The sequence below is a fragment of the Arctopsyche grandis genome, chromosome 3 (genome assembly GCF_051622035.1).
Source record: "Arctopsyche grandis isolate Sample6627 chromosome 3, ASM5162203v2, whole genome shotgun sequence".
NCBI lineage: Eukaryota > Metazoa > Arthropoda > Insecta > Trichoptera > Hydropsychidae > Arctopsyche > Arctopsyche grandis.
This window is the reverse complement of record NC_135357.1, coordinates 21,640,182-21,664,650: the sequence shown is the minus strand read 5'-3', so window position 1 is coordinate 21,664,650 and position 24,469 is coordinate 21,640,182. Positions and strand designations below refer to the sequence as shown.

Genomic DNA, 24,469 nt, shown 5'->3' with positions numbered 1-24,469 from the left:
AAGATACTATAATGTATTATAAATAGACGAAAACGAAAGAAAATATTTATCCCAAAGTGTGGGAAAATGACACAAAACAGCCAAGAAATGTTCAGACTCCTCCTTCGCAATCACCATTTCCTCCACTTATTCAACTATTAATATTATACTTCATAAATTATACATATGTATATAAGTACATATGTACATATATACATTAAAAAAATTCGGGTGTGACCAACCCATGACTTTATCTATGTATTTAAGGAATATAAGAAGGTTACAAAACAAAATTCTATATTGAACCGTACAGACACATTCACAAATACCGGCAGAATTATGAAATACTAAGCATTTTCGATACAAATTGAGTGCAAATGTATGGAAACTTGCACAAGACAAAGGTTCCACTTCCGGTTGTCAAATTTTGTTCAATTTTTTTTATTACTTAAAATCACTATCAGTATTATACACAATAAATATCAAGAATATTAAAATAATTTAAAAGGTCAAAATAAAATTATTTTATTTAATTGAAAAATCAACAAACAACAGGATGTACATAGATATGTATAAAAAAACTTATAAAAAAACAAAAACAAAAACAAAAATTATAACAAAAAAAATGAAAAAGATAAATATAAGGAAATATTGTTTAAAAAAAATAGTACTTCCGGTTTACAAATTCTGACCAAAACCTTATCAGCTCTAAGTTAGTACATAAAGAATACAAATATAAATTTTCAGCTTGATATGTTCAGGGGCGTGGACAGAATAGTGGGCACAACATTTTTGACCTTTCTAAGACGAAAAAATCCCACTCCGGTTTAAAATTGTACTAATATGTCCCGATATTGAACTAATAACTATGATAGCGATACAAATTGAGCGCAAATATATGGAAACTTGCACAAGATAAAAGTTCTACTTCCGGTTGTCAGATTTGGTTCAAATTTTTTTTATTATTTAAAATCAGTATAATTATTATACACATTAAATATCAAGGGATAAAAATAATTTAAAAGGTCAAAATAAAATATTGAAATATTGTTTTAAAAAAAAATATTACTTCCGGTTTACGAATTATGACTAAAATGTAAGCAACTCTAAGTTAGTACATAATCAACACAAATATAATTTTTCAGCTTAATACGTTCAGGGGTGTGGACAGGATCCAGGCGACAACATTTTTGACCTTTCTAATAGGAGAAAATCCCACTTCCGGTTCATTAAATTTGGTGATTTTATTTTTTATTTTTACTTAAAATCACTATCATTATTATACACAGTAAATATCACGACGCTTAAAATAATTTAAAAGGTCAAAATAAAATAATGAAAAAATGATGAAATATTGTTTTAAAAAAAAATACTACTTTCGGTTTACGAATTCTGACCAAAACGTTACCAAATATAAGTTAGTACATAAAGAATATAAATATAAATTTTCAGCTTAATACGTTCAGGGGTGTGGTCAGGATCCAGGCGATAACATTTTTGACCTTCCTTCCGGAAGCTTCCGGAAGGGAAAAAATCCCACTTCCGGTTTATTAAATTTAGTGATTTTTTTTTATTTTAATCACATTGATACAAGAATTGTACTTGAATTTTTTCGTGAAGACCACACATGTTTAAGAGGTCGAAAAAAATAGTGGAAGAAAAATCGAACAAGAGTAAACTGCCACTTCCGGTCGACGGACGCTTACCAAATTTTATACAATACTTGGTATTAAGCTTAAACTGATCGATAAGAAATTTCAGTTCGATAAATCAAAAGACTTTTGAGAAATACATAAAAAACCTCAATTCTCTAGAGTAAAAGTAGTACTTCCGGTTGAGATAAAAATATTTAAAAAATATAAAAATTATTTAAATTATTATTTCTAGTGCATGTAAAAAAAATTCAGTCCGATTCAGTTAGTAGTTTGGGAGAAAATCGAATTCAAAAACTTCAAAAAAAGAGGACACCTATAAGGGGAGGTACCATTTCCGGTCAACTTTTTTTCAAAGTCAAATTTGAAAAAAATTACGTAGTGTCGATAAGAATTTTAGTAACCGATACTAAGTTTCAGTTTGATAGGACTAACGGTGTTGAAAAAATCCACAAAATACACAGACACACACACACATTTTTTCTAGATCAGAAAAACGTGATCAGTAATCGCTTCTGAGTTCGAATCAGTCAAAATCTAGAGTACGAATTTTCGCATGATCACAAAACTTCATCTATTTTTACTACGTACATAGATAAAGTAAAAATGAAAATAATGAAAAAGATGAAAAATTTGAAAAAAATTACGTAGTGTCGATAAGAATTTTTTCACACATTTTTTCTAGATCTTATGATATAGACGTGATCAGTAATCGAATCTGAGTTCGAATCAGTCAAAATCTCGAGTTCGAATTTTCGCATGATCACAAAACTTCATCTATTGTTACTACGTACATAGATAAAGTAAAAATATATATAATTATAATATATATATATATATATATATATATATATATATATATATATATATATATATATATATATATAAATATATATATATATATATATATATATATATATATATATATATATATATATATATATATAAATATATATATATATATATATATATATATATATATATATATATATATATATATATATATATATATATATATATACATATATATATATATATATATATATATATACATATATATATATATATATATATATATATATATATATATATATATATATATACATATATATATATATATATATATATATATATATATATATATGCTACACACATATATATATATATATATATATATATATATATATATATATATATATATATATATATATATATATATATGCTACACACATATATAAATATATATATATATATGCTACACACATATATAAATATATATATATATATATATATATATATATATATATATATATATATATATGTATATATATATATATATATATATATATATATATATATATATATATATATATATATATATATATATATATATATATAAATATATATATATATACATATATATATTTATATGTAGGATATTAATATAAAATGATTATAATTATGTATAACTAGTGAATATGGGTATAAAATTATTATATCATATATATAAAGACGGTAATCTGTGTGTGTAACTCTCGCCGAACATAATGAAAGTTCATTTTTCGACAAGACGACTTTGTCGCGACTCGAACCGATCACCCCAAATAGCCTGAATATGGGTCTAAATTGAGCTAATGGTCACGTGCATCACGCCAAATCCAATTCTTCATTTCGCCTTTTTTTTTAAACATTAATTGAAATATTCCTTCTCGCCATATAAAAATACGTAATTATAATCATTTTAGTTAGCGAGGTTTTGAACCATTTTTTATATATTTATTTTTAATTAAATTTAAATTTAAATTTAAATTATTTAACAGGCTTTTCCTCCCGTATTAATGTGCGCGCGCAGAATACGGGAGGAAAAGCATGTTCCTCTTGTTCCTGTTGTATCCTGCTCGCGCAAATTAAGTGAGTATGTACGTGAGTATGTATCGTTTACCATGCACCATTTTTTTTTGATTTTTAGACTTAAGATCTTTCGATTTTCGATCTTTGCCTTCCGATATTTGTGTTTTCTGTAATTTAACATTCTGTCTCGTCACGTAGACCCGCTAAATCTCTCTGTACCTGAAAAAATTTTAACCGAAGCTTTGACATTCTTATATATTGCAGCTAACAGCCCCACATAGGGTTCCGGCACTCCCTGTGTTTTTAGAGCGTTAATTACTGCATTATGGTTAACTGTATCGAAGGCTTTCTCATAATCGACGAAACCTAGGTACAATGGCCGTTGGTATTCGTTGGCTCGCTCGATTAGTTCGCCAACTACTTGGAGGTGGTCCATTGTTGTGAAATTTGCCCTAAGCCCTGCCTGTTTTATAGGTTGGTTTTCGTCGAGGATACTCTTCAGCCTTTCTGTAATAACCTTCGTGAAAATCTTGTAGACCGCTGAAAGTAGACTAATTGGTCGGTAGTTCTTGGTGTCACTTTTAACACCGGTTTGTGTATTAAAATAATCGTTGGGTTATTCCATCCTTCTGGTATAGTTTGGTTCTGGATACATTTGCTGAAAAACCTAGTCATGTTAGTATTTAGGGGGGAGCCGCCACATTTTAGTAAGTTAGTGGGAATATTATCTTTTGAATTTTACCGTCAGTTTTTAGCGCGGCCTCCACTTCGCTAGGCAATACTGCAGGAACCATTTGGTCGTGTGTCTTTTCCGGAGCGGGAAATTGTCCGTTGTTGTTCTCGTATAGTTTTGACTAGAAAGTGTAAACTCTGTCTATAATCTCTTCTCTATTCCTAATTATTTCTCCACTCTCTGATCTGATTGCGATCATCTGGTTTTTGCCTAAGAAAAGATCCTGTTTGCACTATTTCAGGCAACGGTTTTTCTTAATGGTAATTTCTATTAGCTTACTGCTAAAATTCCTGACATCCCTGACTATTCTTTTTTTAAATTTATTTATTTACTAGTTTGTAGTCAATGCTTAATTAGGTTTTGGGTTTCTGCTGAAATTTTGCTTAGCTTAATCTGTTTAAAAAATATATAAAAAAATAAAAAATATAAAAATATATTAAGTCTCTTTCGAAATTATATATATATATATATATATATATATATATATATATATATATATATATATATATATATATATATGTATATACTAGAATCCGGCGTCACCCCCTGCGGCTGTTCCCCCGGCGGCACCTCCTGCGGGGGCTTGGTATCCTTTGAATCGAAAAAAATCGAATCGGTGCCTATGAATCGAAAAAAAAAAAATTTAACGTGTTGTTACCACCCAACGACCAATCAACGACCACCCAATCAACGACCACCCAATCAACGACCACCCAACCAACGACCAACCAACCAATGATACACTCAAAGTCTCTTTCCAGATTATATATTAGATATTGTCTTAATTTTATAAACAAAACAGAAGTCTTGTTTTTAAAAAACTTTTTTTTACTATTTTTTTCAACTTAATATTTGGTATCTTCTTAATGTTTTATGCTTATTATTAGTCACCGGAGCCTTAGGGGGCCGTGTATTGTTCAAAGGTTGTAAATGCATTGTTAAAGGTTTTCCGAACAAAAGATAGCACTGTGACTATCCTACCTCTACTTATTATCATTAAAGTAATATTAATTTATCGAACAACTGAAAATAAATCTTTTATCTAAGTAAAATCCAAAATTTGAATTTTATAGCAACCAATTTTCAATTCCCTTCCGAAACACCTGTTGATATATAAACGCGCAATACAACACAAATTTTTTCAGTTAATTTTTTAAGCAGTTATGGGCCACAGCTTGAGTTTACCTGTCGGCCGATTTCCGTGTTTACGACTTCGACAAGATAGTTTGTGTGTGCTATCAAGATCCTAAATCCTTGAAAGTTTAGCATCATACCATGAAGCCATCTACGAACGCCCCTCATCGTAGGGCTTCTTTGAGGATTACCCCGTTATTTATGTACATTCTTCGTAAGCAGCTTTAAAAATGTCAAATGTGTAAATGCAGACACAATGGATACAATGGGATCTGCAATTTGACACCGGGAAAATGTTTATTTCGTTTTTTTTTCTTTACGTATCTTAAAATCTGATTTTTAATAAACAGACTAAACAGATTGAGTTAGAAATTTTATTCAACTTATAAATGTTATTGTGAAGAACGTGACAATAAGTTTTTTATAAAATATTTTATTGGAAATACCAATACTCAAAATGAATAGTGTAAGGGGCTATTACCGAGTTGACATGATACGACTAACCCAAACCGAGTATCTCGGACGAACAAAGTTGAGCACGGTCTGACTTAAAAGTTGTCGGATTATCTGTTGCGACGTTACAGGTAAACGAAAAAATTGCTCGTCCCAGCCACTGGGTCTAGGTTACTCGTATGCCAACGGGTTCATTTCTCTCTGTCACTCACATGGTATAATATAGAAGAAGTCAATATATTAATACATAAAAAATATATACAACAAATAATAAATCTTAATTCGATGCGTCGAAACCCCGCCCCCCCTTTGAAATCGACGTGAGATTGAGAAAGTTCAAAAAAGTAAAAGAAGAAAGAAGTGAAATGGGCTCAAACGAATGTTGTTAAAAACATGTGTATACATATACTACATGTACACAAGTACATAAACGTTAATGCGAACCTGCACACTCGCGTTCATTCAGCCACTTGATGATTGACGTTTAGTGTCGGTTAAATAATTTAATTTTCTTCATAAATAAAAATGCATATGTATATACATATATATACAATTATACAAGATCAGCTCGTTTTATAAAACAGTAATATCGGAAAAAACCAAGCTTTCCGCGGTAAAGCGGTGATTTATTTACAGCATACATACATATGTATGCTGAAAATAAATCACCTATGATAGATTTCTCTATGGATTTATTCATTAAGAGGGCTGTACACCCGAAACCTTAATTTTGTTACCGTTCCTTTCTTCGATATATATATTGAGTGTATGTATATATTGAGTGAATGCGACAATATATATCAATATATATATTGAGTGAATGCGACAGTTGCGCTTCGACCAGATAAAACGTATTTTAAATTGACAAAATCGAGGTTTCGTATTCTACTATTTTCTAATCAATTTTTAAAAAAAATTCATCATCGGTATGAGAAAGATACTTTCTGTGCATCTATTGGCGTATTTTTTTTTAAATCGACCGTTAAATAAGCACGCTGGACTCGTTTCGTGGGTGTAAAAAAGAGGAGATTTTATAGATGTTTGGCGGCTCCTAGCTCCTATAAAAAATAATTAATCAAAAAAAATAAAACGATAGATGCACCTCAATGGTGGATATGCATAGCATATTAAAAAATAATTTCTCTAGTGCCATAATTGAGGAAGAGAGAAGTATAATAGGTTTGTATGGACAAGGCGCTGCTGTCCAGCCCTCTTAATTAATTAATCGTTAATTTCGTGTTCTTCAGCCTCTCGAAATACAGTGATTTGTGTAATAAAACCGTTGCAATGTTCGTAATTAATTGTCTAGGAGGGAGCGTTGGAATCTACCTGTTAGGCCTTCTTGGTATATATCTACATATGTAAAATAATATTTAAAAAAAAAAAAAAAAAAATATATATATATATATATATATATATATATATATATATATATATATATATATATATTTATATATATATATATATATATTTTTTATGTGTAGCATATGTACATATATTGTACTATGGTCGAGTTGTATCGTCTTATAAATGGTTAAAATGTATTTTAAATTGGTGACATCACGTGAACACAACATTGTAACCTACTCGCATGTACCCAATTTAGGCTTTGTGTGAGCAGAATGCAAGCTGCGTAGCTTAATTTGTGTGTTGCAAGTAAGATGCAAAAGCCTTATTGGAGTTAAGTCCATGAAATCAAATTCAAGTTAATATACAGAGGCATATTTTTCTTATATCCCTTTTTGTGGTTTAGTGTGAGTGCTAATCAAAATAGCACAAGTAATTGTTTCTATAATCATATCGATCGTAGCCGGTCGAATTATTGTGTGAATCAGCTCACGGTGTAGCACCGGGGTGCCCGATATAAATACGGTATCGATCGGCGTCGCGGCGACGCGCGTCGCCCCAAACCCCTCCCTTCATCCCTACTGTTATCCTCCCCCACCATCCCCCTCTGGTAGCGCGGCATCCCCGCAAGAGCGTGGGGGAGCCAGACACCCGTCCGGAGTCCCCGGCGGCCGTCCCGAGGGCGCCAGCTGACGCCCAGACCCTCAGCCTAAAGGACTCGCGAAAACGCCAATTGAAAATATCGACCGCGTAATAAACCATTATCTGAACCAGTACTCAAAATTGGGTCACTCAATATTTTCCAAAATCCATTGTTATTTCTAAAATTAAAAATTTAGATAATGTCCAACCTACAACTTTATTCATATAACAGGGCTCGAAATGGAAATTTTCACGAATGGGATCGCTCAACTATAACTATATTTTATTTTATTTTTACATAAATAGGAAGGCCTAACAAGTAAACCCCAAAACGCCTTCCCAGCCAATTACAAACATTGGAGCATTTTTTTATTACATAAATCGCTGAATTTCGAGATGCTGAAGAACACGAAATTAACTATTAATTAATTAATTAATTAATCCATAGAGACTTCTTTGGATTTAGACTTGCACATACATTTTTACATATTGTACATAAATCAAATTCAGATATTAGTTATTGTAATTGGTTGTAGTAAAAACTTAAACGTGATAAATATAATTTATTTAAATTTTTTTTTTTCAAGATGATTCTTTTTAATTTTTCTTTTTACATATATTTCAGGAAGGCCTTAATGGCAAGCCCCAATGCGCCTTCCTGGCCAATTACAAACAATGCAGCATTTTTATTACACAAGTCGCTGAATTACGAGACACTGAAATCTCGCAAATAAACGAAACATCAATGAATTGTACATAAATTTTATTGTACATTAATCATACTCAAATAGCGGTGACATGGTAGGTAGGAAGGTTTAGCCAATTTTAATCGGGAACCGTTTCAACAATGAAATCAGAAAAATTGGCAATCTCTGATAGGAAACGATTTGACGAGAAACCTGGAGTGACAAATATCCAAGTCTGGCCAGCAACAGTACAGATATACTTTTCTGTACTGTTGTAAAATTCTTTTCAATCGAGGTCAGCTCATGGGATCGAACCCGGCGGCTCTCAGTGATAGGCAGAAGCTTCGAATAGAAATTATATGTAACATTTTATCATATTATTATATGTATATGAAAACAATACAGTGTTGTACCAATATAGGGTTATGGCATATAGAGTTATTAAATAAAAAAAATTCGGGTGTGACCAAACCATGATTTTATCTATGTATTTGGGAATATAAGAAAGTCACAAAACAAAATTCTATATTGAACCATACAGACACATTCACATATACCGACAGCATTATGAAATACTAATAGTTATGACACCATGTTCCATACAAATTAAGCGCAAATGTATGGAAACTGGCACAAGACAAAAGTTTTACTTCCAGTTATCGGATTTTGTTAAAAAAAATTTAATTACTTAAAATGACTATCCGTATTATAAATTACACAATAAACATCAAGATTAAAATAATTTAGAAGGTCAAAATAAAATAATGAAGTATTGTTTTAAAAAAAATACTACTTCCGGTTTACGAATTCTGACCAAAACCTTAGCAGCTCTAAGTTAGTACATAAAGAAAACAAATATAAATTTTCAGCTTAATACGTTCAGGGGTGTGGACAGAATAGTGGGCACAACATTTTTGACCTTTCTAAGAAAAAAAAATCCCTCTTCTGGTACATTAAATTTAGTTAAAACAAAATTTTTTTTTAAAACATGTTTTGAAAAAAAATTAAATATTCAGTCGTCGAGATCTAAACCCGGTAAAAGCATTTCACTCATTTGTTTCACACTAGCATGCAATTCATATTTTTACTTTATCTATATACGTAGTAACAATAAATAAATTCGAATTTTTGCATGATCACAAAAATTCGAACTCGAGATTTTGACTGATTCGAACTCAGAATCGATCACTGATCACGTTTTCATGATCTAGAAAAAAATGTGTGTGTGTCACATACAGGAATGAATGATTTCCAATCATAAAAATAGAAATATTTTTTATATAATTAATAAACATTATCTTAATTAATCATAATCGATGTTAATATGTACAGTCGATGATCGACAATCCCGCAATCGATACCGTTTTCATCTGATCCGGCATGGATTTTGGAGTGCTTTTTTAAATTTACCGCGTTAGCGTCCCAATGAATAAATAACTTAAATTTTACAATTCAGAACAGCTCGATAACGATCCTTTATGTTGCGGATAAAATTGAAAGTATGATTAGAAAATTAAATTTTTGAATGCTTTGTATCGAAAATGATCAACCTTAAGTATTTGAAACCTTACATAATTTCGTATCTGAAAACAAGATTCGTTTGTCTCGTGATATATGTACGTGAAAAATTTATTGAAAATTTAATATGGCTGAAATCGTCTTTTACGCAGTATCTCCCCAAATCTAAAGAAGCAAACAATTGGATTTCAAACCCCTTTGATAATGAACATTTTCGGAGAGCTACGTCATTATTAGAGACCCGTATTTTGGGCATCTATTTTTGTCAATTTTAACATTTTAATTTTGCATTTTAGCGTTATAGGGCATTAAAAATGTTCAATTTAGCATCTATTTTTATGAAGTTTAATTTTAAATAATAAAAAATTTCGATGAATTTTAATTAAATTTATATACATATATACAATTTAAACACAACCATTAAAAAATAATAGAAAAATTCAAAAATGTTTTGGAATTAAAATTACAATGAAAAAAACATGAATATAAAAATACAAAGACAAAAAATATAATACCAATTAAAATTGATTAAAACTTAACATGCAGCATATTTCTACAGATTCTTTTTTGAGATCCGTGCGACGATCGGTAACAATTATATTGTATTTACTAAAATACCTTTCAGCATCCACACTATTGACGGGACACCAAATAGATTTTAGAGCTGAACAACCAAACTCTTCATATTTAATTTTTGTTGCCATCAATAATAGCAATATATCCGGCGTGGATTCACTTTTTATATTCTCTATTAATTGTCTAAAAAGTGCTGATATCTTTCCAAACATTGAGCCTCTGGTAATACATTAAACAATGGCAGGTTTCTAAAAAACAAAACTGTTTCTTTAACATTAATATTAGATTTTGAACCTGCCACAGATGGATTGAATAGTTTACTCAATGCTCGGAGGAATAGATTTGTCTCATTTAGTCTTGAGTGCGAGTCTAGTTTTAAGACGCTTTTTTGAGCAGCCTTTCGGATACACAGCTCCAACTATCTTCTTTTGTTTACAGTAGTAGACAAAAGCAGTTGCTTAGTTTCAACAGGAAAAACACCGTCTATGGTAAACTGCAAGCTCTGTTTTATCCCCTCAATTTCTTCACATAATAAATGGGCAAAGGGATAGGAAGACCCTTCTAAATTGTCTATTAATTTTATAAATTTTATGCAAATTTCACTTTTGTTTGTTATTTTAGCACCTATTGGCATCTATTCCGAATTTAAGCATCAATTAAGCATTAATAGCAAAGTGCCCAAAATACTTGTCTCTATTCATTATCAATTTAGAAAAAAAGAGAACTTGATTGAACTTTAAAGTGATAGCATTTTAAAAACTGAATTAAAATAAACTAATCGGGATCCGGAACTGAAACAATAATCGGGATCCAGAACAGAAACAGGAAACCAGATCCGGAATTAAAGCAAAAGTCAGGAACCGGAACTGAAACAGAAATCCGGATCCGGAACTGAAACAATCCTCGGGATCCGGAACTGAAACAGTAATCGAGGCTGCCGCCCCTAAGCTGCCGCCAGTCGGCGCCCCCGAGTTCGCCACCGCTAGACGGCGCTGCCCATAGATGGCTGCCCAGGGACTGTCGCCCCGAGGCTACCGCAAATTGAAATCGAAACGGATGGTTTCGATGAAATGTTGATAGTTATAATTGGAAAGGACAAATACAAGAATTAGAAATTATGAATTACGAATTACGAAGTGATACTTCGTGTGCATCGCCGACTTCAGACCCCCCCCTCCCCCACTTCCTCGCTACCCACCCCGCATTTGACTCAGCTTAGTCAAATCTCCGCGTATAGAATACTCACCTGTGATTGGTACCCCATACTAGTAATAATTAATCGGAATCAGAACTAAAACAGAAATCGGGAATCGGAACTGAAACAGGGATCCGTATCCGAAACAAAAAGGAATCCATAACCGGAAATGAAGAAGTAATCAGGATCCAGAACTGAAAAAGGAATCGGGATTCGAAACTGAAATAGTAATGAGAGGGCGCCCTCGCGGCGCCCTCTCATTTACGCTTTTCCCTATATTTACGCTCAATTTGTATTAATAATGCTCTCATAGCCGGTATATGTGAACGTGTTTGTATGTTTAATTATCGAATTTTGTGTTGTAACCTTCTTTTATTCCTCAAATTAGATCGTGGGTTGGTCACATTTTTTTCCATAATGTTTTCTAAATATCTACATATGTATGTACAAAAAATATTTATCAATCTTTTTTAATTTAAAATTGGCCTTTTGGCGTAAAAGGTTGAGAGCTGTTGTAATTTGTGTATCCTTTTATTTTGTTTCAGATACCGAATTGGTATTCAGGGACAGATTTGGTGGTTTAGCGGTCATGAATGCAGACAACTTAACTACCAGACTACTCATGACCAATTCTACATTCGTGAGTAACCATATTTTATTGTTGTTTGAAGTTGAAATATTTTATTGCTTTTGCAATTTTCATATGGTTAAAAAATTTCGGGGAAAAGCAATAAACTAAATTGTAAAAAAAATAATTTTCGAAAGTCAAATTTAAAAGTTTACTCTACGTAGATCCGATAGGTAGAGAAATATGTATTGCAGTAATTTCAGAAGACATATTTCAGAAGAGTACATCGTTGATTCTTTCTCATTATCTCTACTATTTTACGACTTCCTTGAACAATTTTTTGCCCTTTGCGTTTTCCTCGATACAAGGGCACTTTCAGTCGAAAAATTCGAATGGAATTCGAAAAATTTGAATATACATATATATATATGTATACTAAAAATTATACAACAATATATATATATATATATATATATATATATATATATATATATATATATATATATATATATATATATATATATACATATATATACACTTTCCGAAACCAGTCTTTAACTTTATTTTTATTCGAGTTTCAATTTCTTTTCGAAACCACCCGTTGAAATCAACGGGCCCTACACTAGTATCTAATAGACACCATATTAAATCCGATAAAAGCTATTTAATAAGGGTAGTTATACAAAATAAATGTGGTGTAACAAATTATTAACGTAAATAATTATATATTTCTTTATGTGTACTTTAAAGAATAGCTTATTTACAACATATAAAAAATTACAGGTTGAAAATCGCTTCAAAACAAGTGAAACACGACCAAAATGCAACCAACACGTTTTTCCCCATTTTTGTACATTTCGCAAATAATTCCAATATTTCAATAAACACGTAGTAAAAATTCATAGTTTGTCCTGTTTTAATATCCTTATGATCCTTATCATCGTTTAATAAACTTTTGTACTGAGAATATCGCTACATATAAGAGTAAAATCAAATTTCATAGAAATTTCAAAATCAGCTTTTTTGTCGCTCACTGTATGTACCAGCTATTGTATACTATAATATTATTATTGTGATAGTCCCGGTGAAATATCATCGAATGGGTGGTTTAATATATAGTAAAAGTATAAAACCTTATTGTATTAAATTCAATATTGTTGCGTGGACGTAGGAGGACGGAGGGGTTTCCAATCGGAGAGAAAGACGTAGTAGTGTGGTACATAGAAGTAGTTTATTCGTCTCCACTCGTCGACCCGCCAGCTTCGAATCAATCACGGTACATCAATCACGCCCAAATTTATACCCATCGAGCGATCTCCGTACCGAAAAGTTATTTGTCGATGGGTCGCGAGACCCCATTGGCCTTTGTACACGGCTCCTCTACACGCCGAGGCCCTTTTGGCACGAACGCGAGATCAGATGATCAGCGCTAGTAAGCCATTGGTTGACGAGCGCCACTCACCTAATCTTTACGTTACAATATCTTTGAGATTTTACTACATTTTAATTCCTCATTCCCGGTGTAGATTCGCCAGATCAATTCGATTCGCTATCCGACCATCAGAAGTGGTCGATGCCCAAAAGTACTAACGCTGATCTAACTAGCGTTTAACTTCACGAATTGTATGTTTTCAGAGACAACTGAATGCAGTCAACTTCAAAGTAGCCAGTAATTTAAAATATGTGCTCCTCATATCGGATGAAAGAAAAGTATATAGATATACGAAATTGGCTAGATATCATGTCTATGAAATAGCTACTAGGTGAGAATTTTTATAAAAAATTTCTATATACATATGTACATACATATCTGCACATGTACAGTAAATAAATAAATATTATATTTTATATTTTTTCAGAAATAAATTTCCACTTTCTCCAGATGAAGACGACCGAGAAGCGCCATTACTTCAATATGCAGAATGGTCACCCGATGGAAATGCCATTGTTTTTGTTCATGAAAACGATATTTATTATAAACCCAGAGTACTTAAGGCTCTCGTTTGTAGAATAACCAATACAGGTACGTATATGGACATCTTGTCCTTAAGCCGCATCAATGATACTCGCATACTTTGAGCACAAAGGTGTTCCACAAAACCTATCAAAAACTTGAACAATGCAATTAATCAAGCGAACTATATAAATACATAAATAATAATAAACTTAAAAAAAACTGATGTATTATTAATATTTTTTGAAAAGCTACCAATTTGAAAACAGCTTAATTTTTAAGTTAACACCTTTAAGCTCCAAGGAAGTAATGATTTAGAGTATTTTTACGTTAACTACAAAATATATTCAAATATCTCCAGGAACTCCAGGAACGGTTTTCAATGGAGTACCTGACTTTTTATACGAAACAGAAATCATCAGGGACGATCATTCCCTATGGTTCAATTCGGATGGACAGTACCTCATGTTTGTTACATATAATGACACGAATGTTGGAGAGCATAGATGGCCTTGGTACGGTGGAGATTCACCAGATCAATTACGCTATCCGATCATCAGAAGTGTTCGATACCCAAAAGTACTAACGCTGACATAGAAATGAAAGTTCATCTAAAAATCTGTTTTTTAATTAATAGTTTTATTACAATTTTTAGGCGAACACTAATAATCCCGAAGTAACAATTTATACAGTCAATTTGAGGACACCAAAATTTTTGTTTCCTCATGCAGTGCAACCCAGTTCCAACGTTGAACCAGGAAAATATTTTAAATTATAATTTGTAGTAATGTTTTATTTTTTTATAACATTTTTATAATTATTTTTAATTCTTCATATGCAGATAGTTACGTAACGTATGCTACCTGGATCACGGATAAGCAGATAGCCCTTCTATTTCTTAACCGCGTGCAAAATGTATCCATCATCAGCATGTGCAAGGCCAACCAATTCAATTGTCAAGACGTAATATATCAAATTAATTGAAATTTTAATTTTACATATGTATGTATATTTGTATGTATCTATATTATTGTGCATTGTATTTACGAATCATTTTTACATTTAACACGGAAGATTTTAAGTCAAAGTTATGAATCCGGTAATTATTAATAACCTGCCAGCGTTGTCCAACAAAGCTTGGCATTTTTTATTTTTTTTACTAGCCTCTCATAGCTCGCTTTCGATTTTTTCATCTGACGAAATTTAGGTTCTTATTCATACTTCGCCCTGCATGGAAAACAACTGCATGGAAATGCCTGAAAGGCCAAAGGACAAAGTGCATCAACATTGTACACTAGTTTTATGCCCGTTAAAATTTCAACGGGTGCTTTCGGATTGATACATGATTTAAAATAGAGTTACAATATGAATAGTAATAGTTAATCGAAATCGGAACTGAAACCGAGATAGGGAATCGGTTATGCCAATTATATTGTGCAATAAAAAATAATAATAAATAAAAGTTGAAATCCGAATCGGAATCGGATAATATGAAAAGTACGTATTTTTACATCGCGTGACGTAAGCAAAAATGTATGTTTAATTTACAAAACCCAATACCCACAATTATGTATAAACAATTCATTATGTAAGTCATTGATCTCACAACCTTGAATATTATAAATTACATATATGTACAGGGTGTTTGGTAGCTAAGTGGAAAGCCGGGATTCTTGTATCCCGAATCGTATTGATTCGGAGATATGTGTTTTTTAAATCGCGCGATTTTTCTATATCTTCGTGTTGTTCGGTCGATGTCTCAAAATATGTCAATTTCGTTTATTTTACCGAGGTAAGCCAGTTATCAATAGAATTTTTGTTATTATTCCACAAGAATATGATTGGTCATGGATTGGGCACACCCGAATTTTTTTTTAATATACAGTAAATTACTCATTGAAATGTCAACTGATAAAACCCCATAAGAAATATAAGGTAATATAATTTATAGTCATTTTTCTCAGTTTTTCTCATCATTTTTAAATTCAGTGCCTTTGAATTACATATGTCAATTTTGAAACTCTGCTCTGATCAATTAATTCATGCATCTTGTTAACCTGTGGTGCTGACACAGCTGTATAGCATTTTAAACAGTCAATAAAACCCATACAGATATACATGGAGCGGGCCCAAGATGGTATGTGGTCTACATTAGGTGGAAACAGCGAAGGTGGCTCCCCTGGAATACCACCGTTTATTTTCGCACGAGACGGTACAGCTCTTTTAGTATTACTATCTGTACGAGATGGTGACGCTGGAAGCTACACACATATAGGACATTTGGAAATAGTTTCGGCAATGACCAGTGGATTATCAGGGCCTAGAGCTATTACTATGGGTCGTTTTGAAGTTACCCAATTAGTGTCGTGGGATGAGGATAATGGATTTGTGTGAGTATAAATTTTATATCTATTACATTATATTATAATATATACATTATAGTATTAAATTTGAATTTTCTACCTGGAATATGATAAAATGATTTAAAAACATCGAGTATCTTTCAAGCTCTATAATGCCTTTGTATGTATGTAAAATTACATAAGTATAATCGAACATTTTGAATAGTGTATTATTTTATATTTTGACTAAATGTTGAAAAATAGGTATTTCATTGCTACACCAGAAAAAAAACCTGGCCAACGCCACTTGTACCGAATAAAACTTAACAAAGAAACTATAACTAAAAAACATCAAGACGATTCGACGGACAATGGGCAGAATGACAATCACGGTGGTGTTTGGTCTGATATGAGTATGCTGCAGTGCCTGACTTGTCCAAATGAATCTGGATTATACCAAGACGAACATAGCATTGAGGTTACAAGATCAACCGAAATATATGACACGTCTATCGAAACGACAGAAGACGGAGTTCAAAATGTGACTGAAGCTTCGGCAAAGATTCCTAATAACAAAACTGGTCATGGTGGTAATAACGCAACGCACCCCATGAATGCCACTGCCAAATCATACGCACATTTAAACGTTGGTCATCACAGAAATGGCGTATTTTACCTCAACGAAAGTGTACCTAACAATTGTTTATACAACAACGTAATATTCAGTGCTAACAACAGATATTATGTTCAAGTAATTAACAGATACTTTTAGTCAATTATTTTAACGTATGTATATCAGGAAAATTTTTAGTTAATTAATTTTTCAGGAATGTTTGGGGCCGGAGTCACCATCTGTCTATTTAGCAGAAACGCTTACCAACTTTCGAGTAGCCATATTGCATGCTGGTGAACAACTGAGGGATAGAGTAAATGCACTAGCCGCACCTCAAATCAAAACATTCCAAGTGGAAATCCAAGATGGCTATCACGCTCAAGTGAGACTTTACTTGCCTCCCGGTTTGCGAGAGTACGAAGAACTGCCATTTCCACTCATCCTACAAGTGTTAGTATCATATATGTATTATTATTAAACAAACAATTCTTGTTAATTTTATCTTGAAAATGAGCCAAAGGATTTTGATGAAATCAAACAAACAGACAAACATCAATTTTTATATACATATACATACCGGTCTCCGTGACGAGCCAGAATGTTAAATTACAGAAAACGCAAATATCGGAAGGCAAAGATCGAAAATCGAAAGATCTTAAGTCGAAAGATCAAAAAAAAGGGTGCATGGTAAACGGTACATACTCACTTAATTTGCGCGAGCAGGATACAACAGGAACAAGAGGAACAGGCTTTTCCTCCCGTATTAATGTGCGCGCGCAGAATACGGGAGGAAAAGCCTGTTCCTCTTGTTCCTGTTGTACCCTGCTCACGCAAATTAAGTGAGTATGTACGTGAGTATGTACCGTTTACCACGCACCCTTTTTTTTTTGATCTTTCGACTTTCGATCGTTGCCTTCCGATATTCGTGTTTTCTGTAATTTAACATTCTGGCTCGTCACGTAGACCCATCGATTCTACATTAAGTGTTTCTTCATTTATATATTGATAGTGATGCTTCTCCGGGATCGCAATTGGTGTCAGAAAAATTCCAAGTGGATTGGGCGTGGTATTTGGCAAGCACAAAAAATTTTATTGTAGCTCAAATAGATGGAAGAGGTTCAGGATTTCAGGTTTTTAAATTTCTATGGATATTAAATTTATTTAAAACTTAATACATACTCCATTTTAAAGTTTAAATCAACCAAATTTGTACATTTAATGAAAATTATTTTAGGGCGATAACTTAAGGAAAGAAATATATCATCGTTTTGGAACTGTTGAAGTAGAAGATCAAATTGCTGTTCTCACGTATGTCATTTTACAAATATAATTTGAAAATTTACCTACTATTATATACATAATTTAACTAATATATTACATTCAATTTTATTAATAATTTACAGCTATTTACGAGACAGTTTAAAAATAATAGATAGTACCAGAATATGTGTATGGGGGAAAGGCTACGGAGCACACGTTGTCGGAATGATGACAGCTCAAGATTCACTTAATCTCACCAGGTGTTCAGTAGCTATTGCTCCCATTGTTACATGGGCTTATCACAGTAAGTTAAATTTATTAATTATCCTGATTTTTTTTTCTATTAATTCTGCAATGAATTCAAAATATTATTTAGTACTTTTACATTTTGATTTTCATCAAATACAAGTACATACATATTATATGTATTTGTTTTCTCTTAAACTCACTTTATGGACAACTTTTTACTAACCTAATTTCTCTTATTTTTACATTACCATCATATAAATACATACATATATATCAGTGGCGTGCAGTTAAATTCTCTCTCTTTTTGTCGTACAGCCTTACTTAATGTGCGCGTGCAGGGTACAAGAGGAACAGGCTGTTCCCCTTGTATCCTGCTCGTGCACATTAAGTAAGGCTGTACGACAAACAGAGAGAGAATTTCACCGCATGCCACTGATATGTATGTATGCACATATTACATTTACATAATATTGATTAGCTCCAGGGCTGTAGTCTCCAATTTACACTCCGACTCCAGCTCCAATCTCGACTCCATTTTCAACGCCAATTTTTAAAATATCACATTAAAAATAAAGATGATAAGCTAGGATGTAGAGTCGTTAAAAATGAGCGATTCTACATATCTCCGATTTCGCATTTATATCTCATGTATTTATTATTATTGTTAATTTAATAATTTTAATTACTAACGAAGTTTAGGTCTCATGTTTGCGACTAGCGTGACTCACTGATTTCCAATGTATTCAGATATGAAATGCAGTGCATCTGAAAAAAAATTTACGTCCCTAGGTTGAATTTTATCACGATCCCAACACTTTATCTATTAACACTTTGCATATTTATAATGTGTATTGAGATTTTAAATTTAATTATTTTTAAGACCAATCTCGATTCCACCAACCAATGCAAAAAATAGGATAATTTTGAAATCTGTAAAATTCGGTATTGATGATTTATTCTCGCATTCATTTAATTTCTGAAACTATGCATATAATATAGCCCCTTTTAATGTTGCTCGAGTCGCTGTTCTCATGGTAAACGGATTATTCCCCAAAAAGCGATCTCGCGCAAGTCACTAAAATCTCAATCACGGAACATCTGACACTCGAACTCTATTTTAGTTAGTATAATATTTCGCTTCGATGTCTTTCGATTATACTGAAATGAGATTTTTAAAAGAGAAAAAGGAGTAAGGGGTCATTCGATTTTTAAGACTCCGACTCTGACTCCACAGTCCTGGTTAGGTCTTAAAATTGTTTTATTAAATCCAAAAGTTACTATAACTACGCATTTTATTTTTATTGCTTTTTTTTCAATCTAGTTTATTACTTTTTAAAAGGTTTTTATTTTACATATGCATAGATACATTTTTTACTGAGCGTTATCTCGGATCTGGTTCGTCTTCCGGAAACTACCGTGGATATGAAGCTGCCGATTTGGCTAGACGAGCTGGTAATCTTGCAGGAAGAGCATTGTTAATGGCAACGGGCACAGGAGATATGACAGCACCAGCTCAGCACTCACTAGCTCTAGCTAGAGCTCTCATACACCAAGGAGTTATCTTTAGACATCAAGTAAGGAATTTAGTTTTATTAAATTTGTATTTAAAAGTAACGTCCATGTCAGAAAATACCCAAAAATCGATCTACATACATACATATACATGCATACTATTGCTGCATATACATACATACATATGGAGAAAATTGTAATAATCAATTAAACATTTATGATTGGATGAAAAATTAAAAATTAGAAGACCGATTCACTCAGATCTTGTCGTTTTGGTGGAAGCGCATCCTGTCAAAAAATCTAAAATGTTTTTAGATGTCATTAAATAGCATACACATTAGGTTATGGGGGCGTAAGGGAATGAAATGACGGAATATTGTACGCACGACTGTTTAATTTGACGGCCGGGGAGGAAGTGAAACATCGGCAAACCAACATGGCCGAATCGGTCCCAACTCACAAGATGGTGACCGAAACTTGACCATGTCGTAGAGTCGCTACAAGGAATTTGGGGAATTGAGTTGAAATATGATGACGTTTTGAATATTTTCTGTCTTTTTTAAAAACATTTTCAGTACAATAAATTCAGAAATTTTTAACATCTTTTTCAATTTGTTTTCAGGTTTATCCAGATGAAGATCATGAATTTAGTGGATCATTGTATCATTTGTATAAAAACATTGAATCATTTTTCGATGATTGTTTTGGTCCAATGGAGCTGAACGATTGGGATTTGGGTGGCAGTTTCTTTACGTTTAAACAATGAATATCATATATGTATGTATATATACATATATTTACATATGAACCGTTACAAAAGTGATGAAAGTGGCGTCAGTCTATTTTTTTCAATTCGAGATATTTAATGTTTTGCGTTTTACAATGTATAACGAAGTAAAACTAAGAAAAGCCTTGTAAAAATTTTATAAGATGTAGTGTGAAAAAGAAAAACTTTTAGGCGTTTAAACAATTAAAATTTGACAAAACGAGAGGGTGGCGGAAAGGAAAATATATAAGGCTGCTTACCGTAAGACGTCAAGATGGTCAAAATTGTAGCATTTTCAAACGTATCTATTACGATTATTTTTCACCATCGAACTATAAAAATCGATTGAAATTTCCATCGTTTGCCATTTTGCGCGGTTTGGACATATCAAATTAAAATTAGTGATAAAAATATGTGAATTAACCCTTTCCGCTCGGAATCTATTTCAAGTTTGAGATGCCAGCTGGAAATTAATTTTATGATTATTCGTTTTTCAAAAATGAAAAATAAAATATTTATAAAACTTCAAAACATACATATATCCTCCACAACACGATAAAAGAAAATTCATGGATTGAATTTTTCGTACCAGTGTTTCTCAATTTATTTTTTAATGAACCCACTTTTTTCTGCTTTCCTCTTGAATTCATCATAATTTCAGGTCATAAAAAACTTTTTTATGTTTTTCCTTCGTAATATAACGTTTTTGTTTTTGGGAAATCCTATGGCGTCTCCAAATTTTTCATTTTTTAAAAAATGGGTGTTATTTAAATATCAGAGGCTCAAGTTGTACAAAAATATTTTACAGTTAAACATGTGGATAATTCGATCGCGCGTAGATGAAGGAGTTCACACCTACTATTTTAATAACCCTTTATAAAAATAGTAACAGCATCCACCGTATTATTCAAACAAGGATCCTTCTGATTTGTTCCAGTCTCTACAGAATTACTAAAATTGCAAAAATTTTAATTCCATGGAAACTGTCAAAATTCATCTCGCGAACTTTTTTTAAGCTAAACCAAGATATAACCGACAAGATTATAGAACATTGAAAAATAATTGTAAAGAAGCATGGTGGATTATATAAAATTGATAAATTAAACATTTTTCATTAAAATATATTCTATTGAAGCTACTTTCAAATCGGGGGGAACTTATACAATCATAAAAGACTTCTTAAATGAACGTCATGCTATTTCGTTAAGTTCGACTTTTCTTCGATGTCAGGGTTAATTTTAATCTACATACTTAGAAAATCATAATTTTGGCAAGTTTATTTCAGAAAAAGATAAAAGTATAAATTAAAATCTCTGCTAAAAAAATTCTGCTCGCTGACAAATGATATACTTATGTATTTTTTCCTTGCATATTTCTATATACAAATTATATATTTTTCTTATTAACTAAATAATAAATAACCGATAACTTAAATACGTGAAATCTCTTTTGTTCATATCATTGGAATATTATACTATTCTGATTATGTTTTTTTTTAAATATACAATAATACATTACCTGATTATAGCTTATACTAGTTTTTCTCAAAATTGGACTTACGCCACTTTCAAATGTAGCGGCTCATATGTACATATATTATAAGATAACCACCAAAGACAAAAACAACCGTCCAAATTGAATATATGTGTATATATATATATATATATATATATATATATATATATATATATATATATATATATATATATATATATATATATATATATATATATATATATATATAATATATATATATATATATATATATATATATATATATATATATATATATGATGATGATATATGTGTGTGTGTGTCACCAAATTCGTGAAATTGTCAAAAAACTCTGAATTCAAGGACAATGCAAGTCTCCTGCTTTTCCATGAATTGATCAGAATGTATATACATGTACATACATATGTACACTGATAATATTATTTTTATATTTCGACAAACGAATGTCAGTTTTGACTTTGGATTATAAATTAACGATCATCTGCTACTACATATATAGGGTTGCCAGATTTCCAAAATCACAGATCGGGGCATTCACTTTTCGAATGATCAAATAAAAAAGAAGTTAAAGAATTAAGAAAAAAAATACATAATTAATTATTTTTAATTAAATTATAATATATGTAAAAAAGTACATATGTATGTTTGTATGTATTCATAAAAATAATATATAAAAAAAAAAAATCAGATGTGACCAACCCCCAACTTTATCTATGTATTTGAGGAATGTAAAAAGTATAAAAAATAAAATTCAATAATGAAATATACATACTGGTCTATGAATTCAAGCCAAAACCATATCAACTCTAATTTAGTACATAAAGAATACAAATATAAATTTTCAGCTTGATACATTCCGTGGTGTGTAAAAAATCTTGTGGTCACAACATTTTTTACTTTTCTGAGTGGAAAAAATCCCACTTCCGGTTAATTAAATTTTATCATTTTATTTATTTTTATCACATTGATATAAAGATAATACTTGAATTTTCTCGTGAAGAGCACACACATTTAAAGGGTCGAATCAAATAGTGGAAGAAAAATCGATTAAGAGTAAATTGCCACTTTCGGTAGACGGGTGTTCATCAAATTTTATATATAACTTGGTATTAAACTTAAACCTCTAAAAATCATCAATTCTCTAGAGTAAAAATACTATTGAAATTTGTCACTTTTGAAGTCGAACAATTCCTGTACAAAATTAAGCAAGCCTTTTTAACTATACATATGTATGCGTACATTTTTGTACATATACAGATTTTGTTGTCAGAATTTTCAGAGGCAATGCGGGACTCAGGATTTGTCTGTGAAACTCGGAACAGTCCCGCTCAAATAGGGACGTCTGGCAACCCTGATCGTATAGTATATTTTTCAAATTTGAATTAAAAAAAAATAATTGGAACCAAGCTTTTTTTCAAATTTCACAAATTGGATGTGATCTCTTCTCTTCACATTGAACCAATGTGAAGAGGGGACATTGCATATATGTACATACATATGTACATATAAAGTGTAATCAATGCAGCGGGCCAAAATGGTCAAAAAGTGGATCATTGGCGTTTTGGCAACTTGAATATTGTTTTTCAGATGTTGTAATGTGTTTTGTCCTTTGAATCTAACTATCAATTCGTTCACATTCTAGATAATTTTATCTAGAATATTTTAAAGTTATCCATACATACATATATTATATGTATTTTATTTTGAACACACATTTTATATGAAACAAAATTGAAATAATATTAAAAAAAGCACTTTAAATAAGGAAAGAAACAATTTTGCTAGAGTATGATTTATTTATATTATGAATAATTATTATCGTTGTACATACTTACTCATATAGATCACTAGTCGTTTTATCCAGCTTCGCTTAGTATTAAATTTATTTGAATTGAAACAAATCGTGGTAAAAGTGAGAACGCTC

The 24,469-nt window shown here is 31.5% G+C and overlaps 1 protein-coding gene across 1 annotated transcript in view; it reads left to right on the top strand.

Moving 5' to 3' along the window:
- LOC143909159 (inactive dipeptidyl peptidase 10) overlaps positions 1-22,315 on the top strand; it is a 161,586-nt gene extending 139,271 nt beyond the window's left edge. Inside the window, exons 3-16 of the mRNA XM_077427060.1 lie at positions 12,312-12,406; positions 13,970-14,097; positions 14,194-14,357; positions 14,650-14,867; positions 14,944-15,047; positions 15,131-15,251; positions 16,383-16,678; positions 16,895-17,381; positions 17,458-17,693; positions 18,253-18,373; positions 18,478-18,551; positions 18,647-18,807; positions 20,115-20,326; positions 20,887-22,315. Coding sequence (XP_077283186.1) covers positions 12,312-12,406; positions 13,970-14,097; positions 14,194-14,357; positions 14,650-14,867; positions 14,944-15,047; positions 15,131-15,251; positions 16,383-16,678; positions 16,895-17,381; positions 17,458-17,693; positions 18,253-18,373; positions 18,478-18,551; positions 18,647-18,807; positions 20,115-20,326; positions 20,887-21,030 — 2,561 coding nt within the window. The 3' untranslated portion in view covers positions 21,031-22,315. The remainder of the gene's footprint in view (positions 1-12,311; positions 12,407-13,969; positions 14,098-14,193; positions 14,358-14,649; positions 14,868-14,943; positions 15,048-15,130; positions 15,252-16,382; positions 16,679-16,894; positions 17,382-17,457; positions 17,694-18,252; positions 18,374-18,477; positions 18,552-18,646; positions 18,808-20,114; positions 20,327-20,886) is intronic.
- Positions 22,316-24,469: the final 2,154 nt, after the last annotated feature.